At 38.8% G+C, this 16,550-nt stretch overlaps 1 protein-coding gene across 1 annotated transcript; it reads left to right on the forward strand.

The window, feature by feature from the left end:
- Window positions 1-674: 674 nt before the first annotated feature.
- On the forward strand, window positions 675-16,368 carry efs (embryonal Fyn-associated substrate). Its single transcript, XM_056461294.1, is given in 9 exon segments — window positions 675-844; window positions 1,852-2,113; window positions 3,648-4,592; window positions 4,594-5,052; window positions 5,172-5,294; window positions 8,691-9,614; window positions 11,118-11,192; window positions 11,513-11,764; window positions 14,103-16,368. Coding segments are annotated over 8 exon segments (2,973 nt in total). The 5' UTR covers window positions 675-844; window positions 1,852-2,101; the 3' UTR covers window positions 14,286-16,368.
- The last annotated feature ends 182 nt before the right edge of the window (window positions 16,369-16,550 follow it).

The following is a 16,550-nucleotide window of genomic DNA, read 5'->3' on the forward strand; positions in this document are numbered from 1 at the left end:
AATTTAAAATTTAGCATGAATTTCTTTCATGTTTTAGCTATGGTGATGGAATACTAACAGCCATGCGAATGCTTAACATATCTTGGCAAGATTCTATTGTTTCTCTCTCTCTCTCTCTAATCTCTCTCTCTCTCTCTCTCTCTCTTCTCCTCTCTCCTCTCTCTCTCTCTATTCTTCTCTCTCGTTCAGTCTGACCGAGTTCTAATGAGTTTACTAAAGAAATTTTAGTCAATTCAGTCCAAGACTAGACTGAAGCAGTTTCAGTTTACTAGAGCTTCATTAAGCTGCTTTGACTCAAGGCTAAATTGTTAAAGTGCTATAGAAATAAAGATGAACTGAGTTGAATTTCCTAATCTGTATAAGTCCGTGAATTTTCAACTTGTTTAATTTGATTGTGAACATAATTAGGCTTTCATTATGCCAGCTTTCAGAAGCAGAATTTGGGAATGTAAATAAATAGGCTATTTACAACAGAATTACCCTAAATTGATTTAAAAAAAAAAACTGACAGACAGACAGATAGATAGATAATTAGATAGACAGACAGACAGACAGACAGACAGACAGACAGACATATAGAGTTCCACTAGAGGGCGTGACTCACCCTAGGAGCCGTGCGGCGTCGGCCACAATGAGGGGGGAGCGACCATATGCGCTCAACTGTAATTCAAAACCAAGAAGGCCAGGGTAGGGCGAAGCCTGGCGGAGCGAGACGCGTTATCCCCAAAGAAAGAAAAGAAAAACAACAGCCGTGCATCGCTGTCTTTCTGAGAAGCTATGATTTGCGGCGTTTGACTCTACTTCTGTATTTGCAGATGCTATTTCCAGGCATGTGAACCGAACGGTAAGACGAATATTGCCTGATTAGTTAACATTCACACTGGCTGAACGCCGCTTGTTTAGCGTCTTTGTGATTGAAATAGTAAAATGTATTCAGTATTGTGAAACTAATACATTTGGCACCGGTTTACCGAATGAATGGGAGCTTTGCCTGTTTTACCTCTGGTATATCTATGTTATTTTAATCCTCTGTGCGTCTCATTTGGCTTTACTGCATAAAAGAAACCTTGAGATGTCTTGATGGAAAACGAAACGTGGCTTGGCGGATTTTCCCCCTTATGCAGTCTTTCGACTTTTAATCTATCAAACAAGACTTAAACTACAGTATGTGAGGATTGTAATAGTCTTTTAGGCTAATATATAAACAAATGTACATGTCTTCTGTCTGAAAGGCCAGTTACCTAGTCACAAGGCTGGGTTGGTTGAGCCACATCAATGATTGTATTAATTTAATTTGTGGTAATCTTAAAATAATGATTAAATAACAATATAAAAAAAAATCATGACCAAATAGGAAACATTGTATCCTCTGTTATAAACCTTTAATTACAAAGTTATGATATCATATAGCACATTATCTTCGATTCAATCAGGCTGGTCGCACTATTATAGCTTTCTTTTCTTTTTTTATTCTTTTATAACCTGTATTTAATCTGTTTGTATCTATTTCAATCATTTTTAAGTCCTTTAATAGTTTTTATTTTCTTGTTTCTTTCATTTTTGTTTATGTAAAGCACTTTGAATTACCATTGTCTATGCATGCTATATAAATAAACTTGCCTTGGTCAAACGTTTCATGTTATAGCTCTACTTAACGATATATAAACGCAATATTCCAATGAAATATGATTTTTTTTTTTGCCTGAACTTCACTTGCTGGAGCCTCAAAGCTGGTCAGACTAGTTTAACCACTGCAGTTGACTGTTTCTTAACAGTGTCATCTCTGTATTAGTAACATGCTAGTATCTTATCAAGATTTTATAATAAAATGTGTTTGTTTTGATCTTCTAGGTTCCATACGTGCAGCATCTGTCAGATGTGATGAAAGTCACAAATCCGAAAGGACAGCAATCATGGTTTTGAGAAATTGATCTTTCTGGATATTAACGCCATTGTATTTGCCACAGCTGCACAGTTATTGGGAAATCCATGCAAAAAATTAAGATGGATCACACAGGATACATGTAAATGGGATACAGCTTCTGTGAAGAGCCCATGTGGAGTTAACATATTTACAAACTGTGGTAAAACGGCTTCAAACATGTCCCTTTCTGTAAGTATGTTCGTGCGACCACTGTTAAACGTTCTGCTGTCTAATCTGACAATATTCATATCCGCTGCTAGTATGGAGGAGGGGGAACTGGGGCTCAGCTTGCCCCACAGCACCACGTCCCCTGGGGGGAATGAGAGGGAAATTTAGAGGTATAAAAGGGGATGACAAAAGGACCTAAAACCAGGGGACAGATGTTGAGCCCCTCCCCCATGAGTCTTCCTCATTATCATCAATTCAGCGCCTCTATCCCTTAATCACTAATTCCCTCTCTCCCATAATCACAGACCTCTGGCCTTACTTATGCATTCTCTCTATCAATATTGATTTACCCATGAAGCCAGCAGTGTGGTGCTCTGAATACAAAAGACTGTAAGGCCAACCCATTATATTGGTAACGTCACTCAAACTGCGAGCTGCTCTTTTTCAGTGGCATTTAAGTGAGCTGATCTGTAGGCTTCATGTATGACAAGAATTTAGGTCAGCAGTGAACTTGCAATGTACTGGCCATCAGTTAATTAATGCAAGTTGTCATTGTGTTTTCGATGAGACTCATTGGTCAACTATGAGACTCTTGTGGTAATTTTAGAGTCATGACATGGTCATTATTGGTCTTTTGTTGTTGTGAATATTTGGTAGTTGTGTTTAAGCAAACGAAAACAAATTGATTCATGCACACATGATTACACAGATTAATTATGCTGGTTAAAGAGACCTAGTCAGATCCTTTATATGGTGTTCCTATTTTTTGACTTCCCTTACTAATACAGTGCTCAAATGCTGCAGAAGTAGAGTCAGCTGAAGACTCAAATAAATCCATTTAAACCGAGTACATTGAATTTAAACAACAATTGGATTATGTGAAGTCTAGTGAAATCTAGCGTGGCTGCTGCATTATTGCTGTAGTTCCTCATTTCCAGCAGAGAAATGTTAAAAGGTTTCTTTCGTCTGTGTCTTTTTATTTAATCAAATTGGGCAGATTTTATAATAATGTTGCATTGTTTTTATTAAAGGTTACTTGTATGAATGTGTCCAAGGTGATTTACAGTTGAGTATAAGTGATTTGATACAGAGCAAACAATATTGCCAGGTTTATTAAAAAGCTAGCTTAGAAAACACTAAGAGAAAAGGAGATTTGTCTTGATTAGGCATGGGCCGGTATAAGTTTGTGATGGTATGTTGACCTTGGATTAAAATATCACGGTTTCACAGTATTGTGATTACTGCTCTAAAATATATTCTTTTTAAATGTCTGGGTATAAAAACAACATATGTTTTTTTCCAAATTGAATACAACATTTTATTTTAGGAAACATTTCAAATATTTTGTAAGAGTAAACATGTCAGGCTAAATAATAAAAAACACATTAAACAACTTGAATTTACCCTAGGAACAGTATAACAGAAAACTTGACTTTTCTAATCGCGATAAACCTTGAAACTGGTTATTGTACTGTGCCTTATCTTGTTAGATTTTATTTGAAGACTTTTCTTTGATTTATTCTCCTAAATGTATGTTTTTTGTTTGGTCTTGTAGACAATACTCGCAAAGGCACTTTTTGATAATGCTGCTGAAAGCCCAGAGGAGTTGGCTTTCCGTAAAGGGGATATCCTGATGGTTCTGAACCAGGAACAGGATGGTGGACCAGGGTGGTGGCTCTGCTCCCTACATGGCCGTCAAGGCATTGCCCCTGCCAACCGATTACGCCTGCTCCAAAGTACTCAGGCTCCGGCTTCGAGTGCAGGTACAGATGCCCGACAAACTCCTAGTGTGGACTCTGTTCATATACCTTCTGGTCAGCAGGGCAGGGTAAATGGATTGAGTGCTGAAGATTCGGATGGGGTGTATCTCTCACCACCCAGCTTAGCTGAAGGGGTGTATCAGAGCCCTGGGGCTGCTCCTGCCCAGTGCAGATCTGGAGAGCTACGCCACTCTGATGCAGGAAGACCACGATCACATTCTAGTTCTGGAACCAGGCCTCGTCCGGACTGGGGGGATGTAGGTGTGGCGGGACGACCACGCTCACCTTCACTTCGAGGACGGGGTGGTGAGTCAGGGACCCTCTACCAGACACCCACCTCTCCTGCGCCACTGGCAGCACAACACAGATCACAAGTTGCTTTGCCAACAGATTCAGTCTACCTGACTCCAAGTGCTGTTCCCAGGTCTGCTGCAGAAACAGCAGGGGAGTCGAGGTATTTAAGTCCACGAGATGCAAGCGCTGGGCATTCTGATGGATGCTACTTGGTTCCTAGACCAGCTGTCACTGCACTGACAAGTGAGAATTTATATCAGACTCCTACAAGTGGTGCCCCAGTGTCAGGACAGAGTGTAGCAGGAGTGACTTCTAGACTTGTGGATAAGATAGCTCTCAGAAACAGCCCATCTTCCCCCATTAGTCCATCTCAGAATAAGAGTGGCCAGGATGCCCCAGGGATGTATCAAACTCCGACCCCACCTGGAGGAGCCATATCAAGGACCCTCTCAATCTGACCGTAAAAACCCAGCTGGAACTGTAGTAGTGTCTAGTGCCTCAACACCAGGCCAAAACATAAAGCAGACACCTCCATCTGGGCGAGGATCCCAGAAGGGTACTACCTCAACTACTCCTGTTGGTCGAGGAAAATTGAGAGAATCCCCTCTACTCACTAGGACGGGAAAGTCAGGAGTACCCAGCTCCCCAAACTTTAGCCGGAAACCCCCTCCGCCAGCACCTCCAGTTAGAAGTGTAACCAGGAAGGATTTACCTCAGTCTAGTGCAATTCCAGCGGCCAAACCTGTTCTCCAGGCAAACCCTGCTCCCCCACCGACAAACATGCTGGAGGAGGAGAGACAGGGAAGTAAAAGTGGACAGACGCAAGCCGACGAGATGAAGAACAACAGCGAAATGGTGAGGAAGAGAGACAGTGCCAGTTCTCAGGAGGAGAAACTCAGTGAGGAGGTGAGATAAATAAAAAGTGTTAAAATGATAGCTCTGCAGAAGATGGATGAAATGTCTCGGCAGAAATTGTGGGGGCAATAGCCAATGAGATTTTTTATATTCATCCTTGTTTTCCTCAGGTATATGATACACCTCCCACTAATAGGTGGCAACATCCAGTTTCTGCAGTGCCTTCTGAGGAGGATGATGGAATTTATAACACTCCTCGTGCTCTAACCGTTAACAACGATCAGGTTTCTGAGGTAAGAAATCAAACACTGAAGAAAATGATAGTTAGATTGTTGTTCTTGCTTTTGTCCATACTGAGGCTTTCTAATTCCTATAGGCAACAAATAGCACAATACATGTCTTTTATACAATGTCTTTTAAAGCCAAATGATGGCTTTGTATGATACAAAGGCTTCGCTTTCTTCCATAGCTCTCATATTTCTCTTGCACAGTTGAACTAGTCATGAGCCACAAAAGTACCATTGACCTTTAGCATGATTTACATCTGAAGGTAAAGCTCAAACTAAACTGTGCTTTACTCCTATTCTAGTAAATGTGAAAAAATACTAAAGTAAATACTGTCATTGGGATAATTTGTGCATTTGGGATGTGTGGAGTCTGATTTTGTAACAGTGGATACACTTTATGTTCAGTTTGCTCAGACTCCTCTAATTTTATTCAGATAGTATGAAGATAGGTCATATCTTCTGGAAATAAGTACCAGAGGCTCTGAAAAAAGATGATATTTTCCAGTATACAGTGGTTCCTTGTTAATAGCAGGAGTTACAGTATATCTTAAAAATAACTCACAACAGGCAAAATCCACGAAGCGGTCTTATTTTTTTACAATTATTATAGATGTTTTAAGGCTGTAAAACCTCACTACACACTTTAAACACTTTTTTTACACAGGCATTAACATTTGCACACTTTTCTCTCTTGTTTAAACCCTCTCAAAGTTCAAACCTTTGTAGAAAAATAAATCTACTATTATAGAATAAAACGAAAGACCATTTGATCTTCATTAATGTATTTCATAATAGCGCCCTACAGCTGTGTAACCACTAACTTCCTTTACCATGTGCAGAAGTTCAACTTTTTGTGCAATGGTTAGCATCTTCTTCTGCCTTTTGCGTGCTGCCGTAGGTGCCTTTAACAGTCCAGAACATTTCGTCAAGATTGTGGGGAGAAAACTTGCAAACATACTGTACAGCACATCAGAGTCACACTGCTAGCGATCGAAGATTTATGTAAATTTGGCAAGCTAAATGCATTCTGTACTGTACAGGAGACACGGCATAGAGGAGATTGATTGACAGCCAATCAGGACACAGAACACAACGCCCCAATCAGGATGCAGAACTCATAGCACTGTAAAAAAAAAGCATGTCAAATTGCACACAAAAAAATCTGCGTAACCGCAAAAAGTGAACCGTGTTATAGCGAGGTACGACGATACTTTGAAATGTTATGTATATGCATGTAGTACTCTTGGCTTAATACAAAGTGCCTTCACACAGCATATTCGAATATGCATTCATGTAAATGAGATTTAAGAGCTTTAGTCCAGAGGACAGTTTTCAGTGTAAGAGTGTGCAATTCATCACAGAATTCTCATTCATCTGCCAGAGGTTTTGGATATTTACATACAATGCCTTGTGATTTTTCTTCTTTTTTGTGCTATTCTTTGATTCTGGTTTTCTCAGTCCTCTCTAGTTCTTTTGTTTGTAAACCACACCTTTTTTTCTGCTATGAGCTAATCTCTTCTAACACTTTTCTCTTGTTCACACAAGTCACAGCCGCCTGTCGGGTTGAGCAGATTAACTAGACCCATGTGGCTCTCTTTAGCCCTCCACCCATTATCTTTCTCTTCCCAATTTCTCTTTCGTTTTTTCTTTTAAATCTCCAATGGATGCTTAGATCTGTATACTATACATGGGATCAACTTTAAATACACATAGTGACCATAAAATTATGATTTTGTTAATGTTTTTAATCGAAATATTAGTAGTTGGTGCAAAAGTGAAACCTGTCACCTTAGTTGCATATTGGTGGTGACCAAACTTAAGCAATGATCCAAGGCCACTACACTATGAGATAAATAAATTGCCAAATACACAACACAGATTTTGCTGTCCCAAAGGAGTCGACACTAGTTTTTGAAGTCAAAGCAAGGAGATTTTAGACCAGGGGTGCCCAAACTTGGTCCTGGAGGGCCAGTGTCCTGCAAAGTTTAGTTCCAACCCCAAACAGACACACCTGGGCTAGCTAATCAAGCTCCTACCAGGCTTTCTAGAAACATCCGTGCAGGTGTGCTGAGGCAAATAGGAGCTAAAATCTGCTGGACACTGGCCCTCCAGGACCAGGGCACCCCTGTTCTGGACCATCACAGTTGACAGACTTCACATAAAATGTGTTGTTTCTGGTGTTGAAGCTTCAGGATATAATTCCATTCAGACTATGAAACATGCTTGATATTTTCAGGGGCATTTAATGCACATATAGGTCATGGCCACTTTCAAGCTAAATTTTAATTCTTTTAGTGCTTAATTGTGTTCTCCACACAGAGATAAACAATTTATGGAAGTGACAACCCTGTTGAACAGTCAAATTGAGACTAGAAAAAGTGTTGACAGCCACATTTACAAAATTCTATTCAGCTACACCAAGCTGAACAGCTAGTTAATAATGTATCAAAACACATACCACAGAAATGTCTCTTCCTTGGATTCACCGTCCAAGACAACTAAAGGGCTATGGGCTTTAACTCACTACTGTTTCCAGATTTTGCTAGAAAAAACACCAAATAAGTCCAAAAATGCATCCAAATAAATCTAAAAGCTGTATATCTGAAACATGATCAAAGAATTGCTATGCATGCCTACCCACTTTAATTACTTAAACTTGATCGTTTTATGCGTCAAGCCCAAAGAGCAGGGATGTTCAAACCTGTTCCTTGAGGGCTAGTGTCCTACAGTTTAATTTTAGCCCTAATTAAACACACCTGAACCAGTTAATCAAGGTCTTCAGAATCATTAGAAACTTCCAGGCACGTGTGTTGCTGCTTGTTTTGAGCTAAACTGCAGCATTGGACACTCCTGCCATGTGTATCATCAAACTTAAGAGCAAGTCTTGTTACATACAGTACACACACACACACACAACATGATTTAGGAGATTTACTCCTGTATTTAAATGTGGTTCCAGTCTTGAAACTTTTACCATGATTCACACCAACAAATGCAGGCAATCATTAGATAACAGGATGTGACTTCTCACACATTTAACAACCAGGACAAGTGAGGATTCAACATATTCACACTGCAAAACAAGTACCAATAAACACTGACAAGTGACTGATCCAAAAACAACAACAAGTGCTATCCATCTGTCATCATCTGTCTGTGTGCTGTGAATTAGGTCATGAGGAGTCAAATATCTAGTGTTTTAATATCTTGTCAGATTTCAATAGTTTTATAATGTATACTGATCTTCAAGTTGATCCATGGTATATCACACAAGTTGCACAATAGCATTCAGAATTTCTCAAGTGTACAAGTGAATGTAGGTTAGAATCCAAAATCCGTTGTTACTCTTTCTAAACACTGTAAGCACTCAGTAACCATGTTGTCATCGTTCTTATATTTCAGATTTATGATGTTCCCACCCTGGCCTTGAATTCCTCAGAGCATCAGCAGCAAACCTACAATATTCCAGGATCTGCTGCTGCAATTGGAGATGCAGAGGATGAGGATGTGTACAGTGTTCCCAGTCTTCCTGGTTTACCCTTGGAGGCAAGCGAGCTGTCGGGATTAACTGTAGAAACGGTTGTAAACGGACGTAGCTATTCGATTTCCAGTCTGAGAAAGCAAGATGCGATTGACGATGTGTCAGAACCTGACGGAGGCATCTACGACATGCCTGCCCTCAATCTGGAAATCCCAACGCGCCGCTTGTCTGTATCAAGCACTGGCTCTGGGGACATCCAGTGGAAAACGTCACTCTCAACTCTAGTCCAATCCGCTTTAGCCTCCGCCTCTCTCCCCACCACCCCGTCCCGGGACCTCGCCGCTGCTTTGGCTGAGATCCTTTCCATCTGGAAGGCTGGCCATGTTGGAGATATTCCTCCAGTTCTCCAGCATGCTTGGTCACGTCTTTCTGACCTCCTGCCTGCCCTCTCAGTGTGCGGTACTTCCCCTCCAGCAGACGGTCTGCTCTCGATGGTCCGTGGTGCTCTTGAAGACTCTGCCGCCCTTTTACAAAGCCAAACAAGACCTCGTCTACCTTCCCAGGACTCTCTGTCCCGAAGGCCTCTACCTGCATTGCCAGTGGCAGAGGTCAAACCGATAGCAGGGGACATGGGGTCACGGAAAGGCAGCTGGATTCAGGAACGACCGCTGCCGCCTCCACCACCCGCTGCCTTCCCATTGCCCCCAGCACCAGTTTCTTTAGTTCCTGCTGTGGGAAGGATGGAGGATGAGGAACCAGGCAATGAGTATGCAGGAATCGGCCTCACTCCTACACCACCGCCATCATATCCTGTAGGTGATAGTGTGGGATACGTCAAACTGCAGGTTAGACAGCTGTTTTATGGAGGATTTGCGGAGAATGCATGGGCTGCAAATGCTAAAGTTTGTGTGTCTGTTTTTAAATCAACAAGTGTTTGAAATTGATCTTGTTAAAATATGGACCAATATTTAGGGATGTCCTGATCAGGTTTTTTGTCCTCGAGTCCGAGTCTGAGTCATTTTATTTTGAGTATCTACTGATACCGAAACCCAATCCGGTACTTCTATAATAAATTAAAAATAATAAAGAAAAGCAAAGATCCAGGATGTTCCTTATTTTTCATTTAAATTCGCCTTATTTTAACACTTAATTCTGTTAACAAGCACAGCACTTCTGTATATATATATATATATATATATATATATATATATATATATATATATATATATATATATATATATATATATATATTGCGATCGTGATTTTCAAAAGTATCACAGCGCTTTGTAAATGTTCATTATTACCATTAGATGAATCTCCCCATACAGTTTGATATAGCGATGGGACCTGGAAGCCGATTCGCATGACATCAGACTTAACAAGCAGATAGAAAAGTAGCCAAGCAATATCGCTCTGCAAAATTACCTGGCAAAATTGCTCAAAAAGTCGCCATGTATTACCAGCATAAGACTTTCTTTGCCTCCTAACTTGAAGGTAGCCAAAGTTGAAAAGATCCAGAAAAGGGCATTTAAAAAAGAATCTACTAGAATCAAATAATTATTTCAAAGTTATATGATAATTTTAGGTGGCTCAGTGGTTAGCACTGACGCCTCACAGCAAGAAGGTTGCTGGTTCCGGGTCCCGGCTGGGTCAGCTGGCATTTCTGTGTGGAGTTTGCATGGGTTACCTCCAGGTGCTCCAGTTTCCCCCACAGTCCAAAGACATGCGCTGTAGGTGAATTAAATAAACTAAATTGGCCGTAGGGTATGAATGAGTGTGCATGGATGTTTCCCAGTACTGGATGGCAGCTGAAAGGGCATCTTCAGTGTAAAACATATGCAAGTTGGTGTATTCATCATGTACCAAAAACCAACGTCTTTTGTTTTATTTATTATGTTTTTTTAACATTACACAAACATTTGTTTATCGTACTTGAATATGTGTGCTCCATACAATTATTTAGATGTAAATAAAATATATATATTAAATCTGTTGATAACATAAAGGGATTTTGGCTATTTGTTCCGCTAAATGATTTGCTTTTACGACAATAACTGATGTTAGTTGGGAACTTTCAGTAAATTTACAGGTGAAAATATGTTAATTTGTATTTTGAGGACTAATCAAAGTCTTGTTTTGGTGATCCCTAAAACAATTACTGTATAGCAATAATAATAATGTAAATAATACATTTCCTCATGATTTATTTTTTGTTCTGCTCATTCAGTCAGACATTTACTTCTCTGTTCCCTCTCTTTGTGTTAAGTTGCCAATATTCTCTATTGTTGAAACATTGTCTGCAGTTCTCTTTTTATGCATGTTTACTTTTTGTTGTTGTTCTGAATTAGGGGAAGCCGGAGCCTCCACCAGACACCCATACAGAGCACAGTTCTTCACAGCTTATCACCTCAACTGATAATAAAGTAAGTTATTGATACTCCAATGTAATATTTTCCAATATTACCTGACGTATTATGTTTAAAGAATTCAACACAACATGTTCAGTGATATTAAAATGCCACTGTGTTTTTTTTTTCTTTGAATAAAAATGTAAACACAACAACAAAGCATTACACCATGCATAAGTTACATAGACGCATGAAATATTATAGATTTGACTGCTTTCAGATGAACATAATGAAATGATAGCTTTGCTGTTATTTCTATTAAGATCAGTTCTATTTCTTTATGTGCAGTATAGTAAGCATTTTATTTGAGTATTTTGTTCTCCGTTTCTCTCCAGTTGAGTCCTTCACCGCCAGTCTCTATGTCTCTGGAGGATTCAGAGCTGCTTTCCTTCTACTCTTCTCAGAGTCTCTCTCATCTTTCTTGTCTTGCTGATGCCATCGACTCACTGTTCACAAGTGTCCAAGGGAACCAGCCACCCCGAGTCTTTGTTTCCAGGGGCAAAAGTCTCATTGTGACCGCACACAAACTTGTCTTTATCGGAGATACACTAGCACGGCTTCTCAGCTCTTCAGATCTCAGAGCAAAGGTGAGGACATTGATACTCTAGATAGTAATATTATTGAGCAACTTTTGTTAATATGTTATCAAGCATAAATGGATAAGGGGATAGTTCACCCCAAAATGAAAATGTACTCAAAATGAATGATATTCAAAATGATATTTTGAAGAAAGCTGAAAACCTGTAATTATCAACTTCCACAGAAGTTAAAAAACAAATACTGTGGAAGTCAGTGGTTACAGATTTACAGCTTTCTTCAAAATATTTTCTTTAGTGTTCAACAGAATGAAGAAACTCATAAAGGTTTATATGCTGCATTCACACCAGATGCGTATGAAGCATCAAGTGTGAATAATTTACATGTTAAGTCAACGCAAAGACGCGAATAGACATCCTGCGGTGCGATTTGCGCAAATGAGGTGGCCCGAATGACACGATATGCACGAATGAGGTGGCACATTTTGAGTGTTTGGCGTAAAATCGCTCGAGTTGAAAACTCTGATCTTCAGTGGACATTTACGCCACGTTAAGCAATCAGGAGCTTGCTCTTGTAGGGACGTGATTATGACGTAGTACCTGTCGTTGGTGTCCCGAGGGGAAATCCTCTTGCCAATACCAGACAACAGCTCATCAAACTGGGCTCAGTCTAAAGCACCACTGAAAGCCTCCATCATCCAGGTGTAGTTCCTGGAGTAGTTGCTGAACTCCCAGAGCTAGGTACACGTCTGAAAGGATCTAGTGGACTCAGACACGGCGCCGAACGAATCTGTGCTGTTTTTCAGTATTCCTAAAGCACATAAAGTAAAGCAACTATCTTAATAAAATCCATGTTAGCCATGTAGCAATGGAGCTAGAGTCAGTGGGCAGACAGAAGCCTTGCTCATGACGCGAATCCATGTCTATTGTGAGGTGAATTTGATGCACGAATGAAGCAAGTAAACTCAAAATGTTCACGTGTCTATTTACGCCTGAGAAGTGTGATTTATTTGTGCATCCCGCAAATTTTTGTCTTTTCAATGAAAGTATGTTCACTCAAAATTCTTGACACTAAAATTTTCATGAATGATAATAAAATAAATCCTATTGAATTTAGTGGAGTTTAATGTAAACCAGTAGAAAATTAAAAGCAATCCTTTTATTTTTATTATTTTTGTTACTAGGGCTCCACAATATATCATTTTAGCTGGTTGATTTGCACAACAGTTGAGAATACATGAGATTTGTGGAGTCATTGCAAAGTATAACCATAACAGAGTGAATCTTTATCATTTGCTTGTGTTTTAAACGCTTTTCAAGAGCATTCAGGCAAAAAAAAAGTACATTTGCAACTTTAATGAAGAATAATTTTACTGAATTATTCAAATTAAGTCTATACAGTGTTATTTCAATTTCTGTACTTGAATACTGTTTAACTTTATGGACAAACCATAAAGTGCTGTTTTCGTTGCCCTGTTATAATAATATTTGCTTGCAATTTGTTTATTATTTTGAATACATGAATCACATACTTACAAAAATCCCCCCAGTCGATGTAAATTAATGATTTAATGATGTAAATTAAGATAATGATGGAGCTATTGAAGCCATCTGATGCAATTGTATTCATATCAGAATATATATCGCAGGGTAACAAAATATCGCGATGTCAGATCTTTCAATATCATGCAGCCCTAATAGTTACATGTCTTTGAATGAACATATTTCCAGTGGATTGACAGAAATCTCTCAGATTTGATTTGAAAAAATTATAATTTGTGTTCTGACGATGTTCTTATGGGTTTAGAAAGATGTTGTCATAAATTATGACAGAATTCTCTTTTTGCAGTGAACTAACCCTTTAATAATTAATGCCACAATTATCCAATTTTAAGACAGGATTGACAAACCTGAAGTCTGTGTAAATCGGCAATTGTTGATAGATGTTGATGTACTACCAACTGAAACCGAATATTGAGTAGGGGGTGGGGCTTTATTTTTGTGCATCATTCTCTCTTTAGCATACTAATGGTAGGAGGGGTGTGGTTAAGAACATTGTGGCAGAAGCTGTCAAACTGACGTCATCAAAGAAGGACCGCAACTCCAAACACAAATGGTCATTTTTTTATTGATTAACTTTGTTTGTGGATTTTCTTGCCCAGATTAATTGTTCACCTAAGGATTAATATTGTGCACTATCAAAATAAACATTTAAAATTTTAAACATTACTTTTTTTTACAGACTTTAAGGCCAATAGTCAATGTGAAGAGTTCAGTAAATGAACAAGCTGTTAGTAAACATGTTGACTGCTCTGAGTCCAGCAATGCAGTTATAAACAGGTGACACTGTTTAAAGGCATTGACACACAAACACTGTCTGTCTCTTCAGGTCACCACCTCCAGCGGACGCCTCTGCCAAGCTCTGAAGGCTGTTGTTGTGGCAACCAAGGGCGCAGCCCAGAATTACCCTTCAGTTCCTGCCACGCAAGAAATGGTGGACAGAGTAGCGGATCTATCCCAGCATGCAGCTGGCTTCTCGGGGCTCCTGCAGCGATTAGCTGAGATATCTTAATGTTATTTGTGAGGAGTTTTTCCTTTATTATTTTTTTTTCACAGTGGAATGCCTTATTATTTTTGTTATTTTTATAAATATATATATATTTCATAAATGACTGCGTTCAAGGAGGTATCAAAAGCGTGTCACTGCTTGTATCAGTGAAACAGTGATCAAACAGTGTGTTGGAGTGTATCTGCTTGCCTGTGTAAGTTGACACACTATAGAGGGGTGTTTTTCTTTCATTTTCTTAGTTTTTTTGTGGTGCCAAGCACACTTAAATTGTTTAAAAAATAACTTATTGATGGGTGTTTTGTGTGAAGATGTTTGCAACCTCAGGCACATTTTAATAGCTTTATTTTGTCCCCTTAATTATATTGGCATCAAACAATGTAAAAGTGGTCTTCTCTGTTTAAGGGTGCTCTTGTAAACTGGTCTTATATTCAGTTTGTTTGTAAATGTGAAGTGGCCTTGGTGTTATAGAGATTGAAGTGATTAATTTCACAGCCCGGGAGAGTTTAGTTGTACTGCAAAATGTTAACAAAACAGATAAAGCTAACCGGGATTCAGAAGTTGAGCATTAAGGAATGCTTGATTATTTAAACACACTATTTGAATGAGAAAACCGATCGTTTACTGAATTTCTGGAAGTGAAATCGGATAGATTATTTTCCCACAATGCTGATTCAGAGATAAACCTGTCTGTCAGGTCCATTTTTTTCACTCACTGCTTTATTTTCTCTTCCCACAATTCTCACACTCCCACAGTCAGTTTTTACACATGCTCACCAAGGCAGCTTATGGGTTTAGGCAACAACTCTTGCACAATAAATATAATACAGGGTTTTTGTTTTAAAATAGGCTATGCAGCATTTCTGAAAACAGCAATATATATATCTATCAGAAGCTTCCAGGGTGGCTGGCAGTCGAAATGCTGGTGCTTACAGTAATTCATATGCTAACTGTCTCGGTTTAACCAAACTGAGCTCTGCTTACACAGGTTGAAACATGCACCTGTCTTGAAAAATCAAGTCATTGTCATAAATGTACTCTCATGTTTACAAGACGCCCTCATATGCCATAAGTCAAAGCCCGTTCCTCCATCTGTTAATTCCTCCATCTGCTCTCTCGATCTGTCTGTAAATACCCACATCTCCTCATTTTATATTCAGGATTTACATGTCGGCCACCGATATAACGCTGTCAGTGTTAATATTGCTGTTTGATTTGACTGGTTCATTGTGTTTTTACAGTGACTTGCATTTTAAAGATTTAGCCATAAAATGTCACAGTTTAAATCTCAAGTAGCCTTCCTTTTATTACTGCCTTTTGAAAAACAGTGGCCTTTTTAGTTTTTACATATTTTGTCAGTCCTTTCAAGATGGAAGCAGCAGATTCGGTGTTTAAAAATCTAATTGAGTGGATTGAGTTGTTTGGATTGTTTACTCTGGTGTTGGTGTGTTGGTTGATTTAAAGTGCCATCTTGTGGACTTTATCAGTATTACTACACCACCTACTTGCATTATATTAAAAATAATAACAGGGCACCAAACAGTTACTTCAAAGTATTCATTTAAACATTTTCTGGGAGAAATTGAACAGCTTTTTGAAGATTTAATTTTCTTCTGTACAAAAATATCCTTGTATATATTCACACTGCATTAACACAATAGTTCTCAGAAAGCAAGCGTTCCTCTCAAATATCTCACTAACTTTGTTTGTCTTATGTTCTTAAATTAAGTGCTTATAGTAATGCTTAGATTTGCTATACAGTTATATTTATTTGATTATTTTAATCAAACGTCTGCATGGCTTTAAGTTGCTTATTAAAAGAAATATGCACATATAACCAGGGATGTTTCATGCGAATTCGCATTTAATAATTCAAGGTTTGCTTTTGAGAATGTGATTTTTTTTATTATCTGTTTTTATTTAGTACCAGAATGTATTTTGACATGCATATTTTGTGCTTCTTGACACTATGTTAATGTTCATTTCGACATTTTGTTTGTAAGACACGCTCCACTGGTACTTTGCATATAGGGAGTCTATGGTACTTGTCAAATGGTGAGATTCTGCAAAATACATTTTTGTTAATGAATCCAGACAGTTCATTGTTGTTATTTCAATTGGGTTGTCATGTTTTTGTTTTTTAAGAAAAATACATGTTTATGAGCCTTTGCTGGCTAGCCTGGTCTGGCTAGTTTTCCATATGGCCAAGTTGAGGTTTAGCTAGACTGGTTTCTCATTGCAAAAGTGCTGTAAACTCCAGTGAAAGCACAA

The sequence above is a fragment of the Danio aesculapii genome, chromosome 7 (genome assembly GCF_903798145.1).
Source record: "Danio aesculapii chromosome 7, fDanAes4.1, whole genome shotgun sequence".
NCBI lineage: Eukaryota > Metazoa > Chordata > Actinopteri > Cypriniformes > Danionidae > Danio > Danio aesculapii.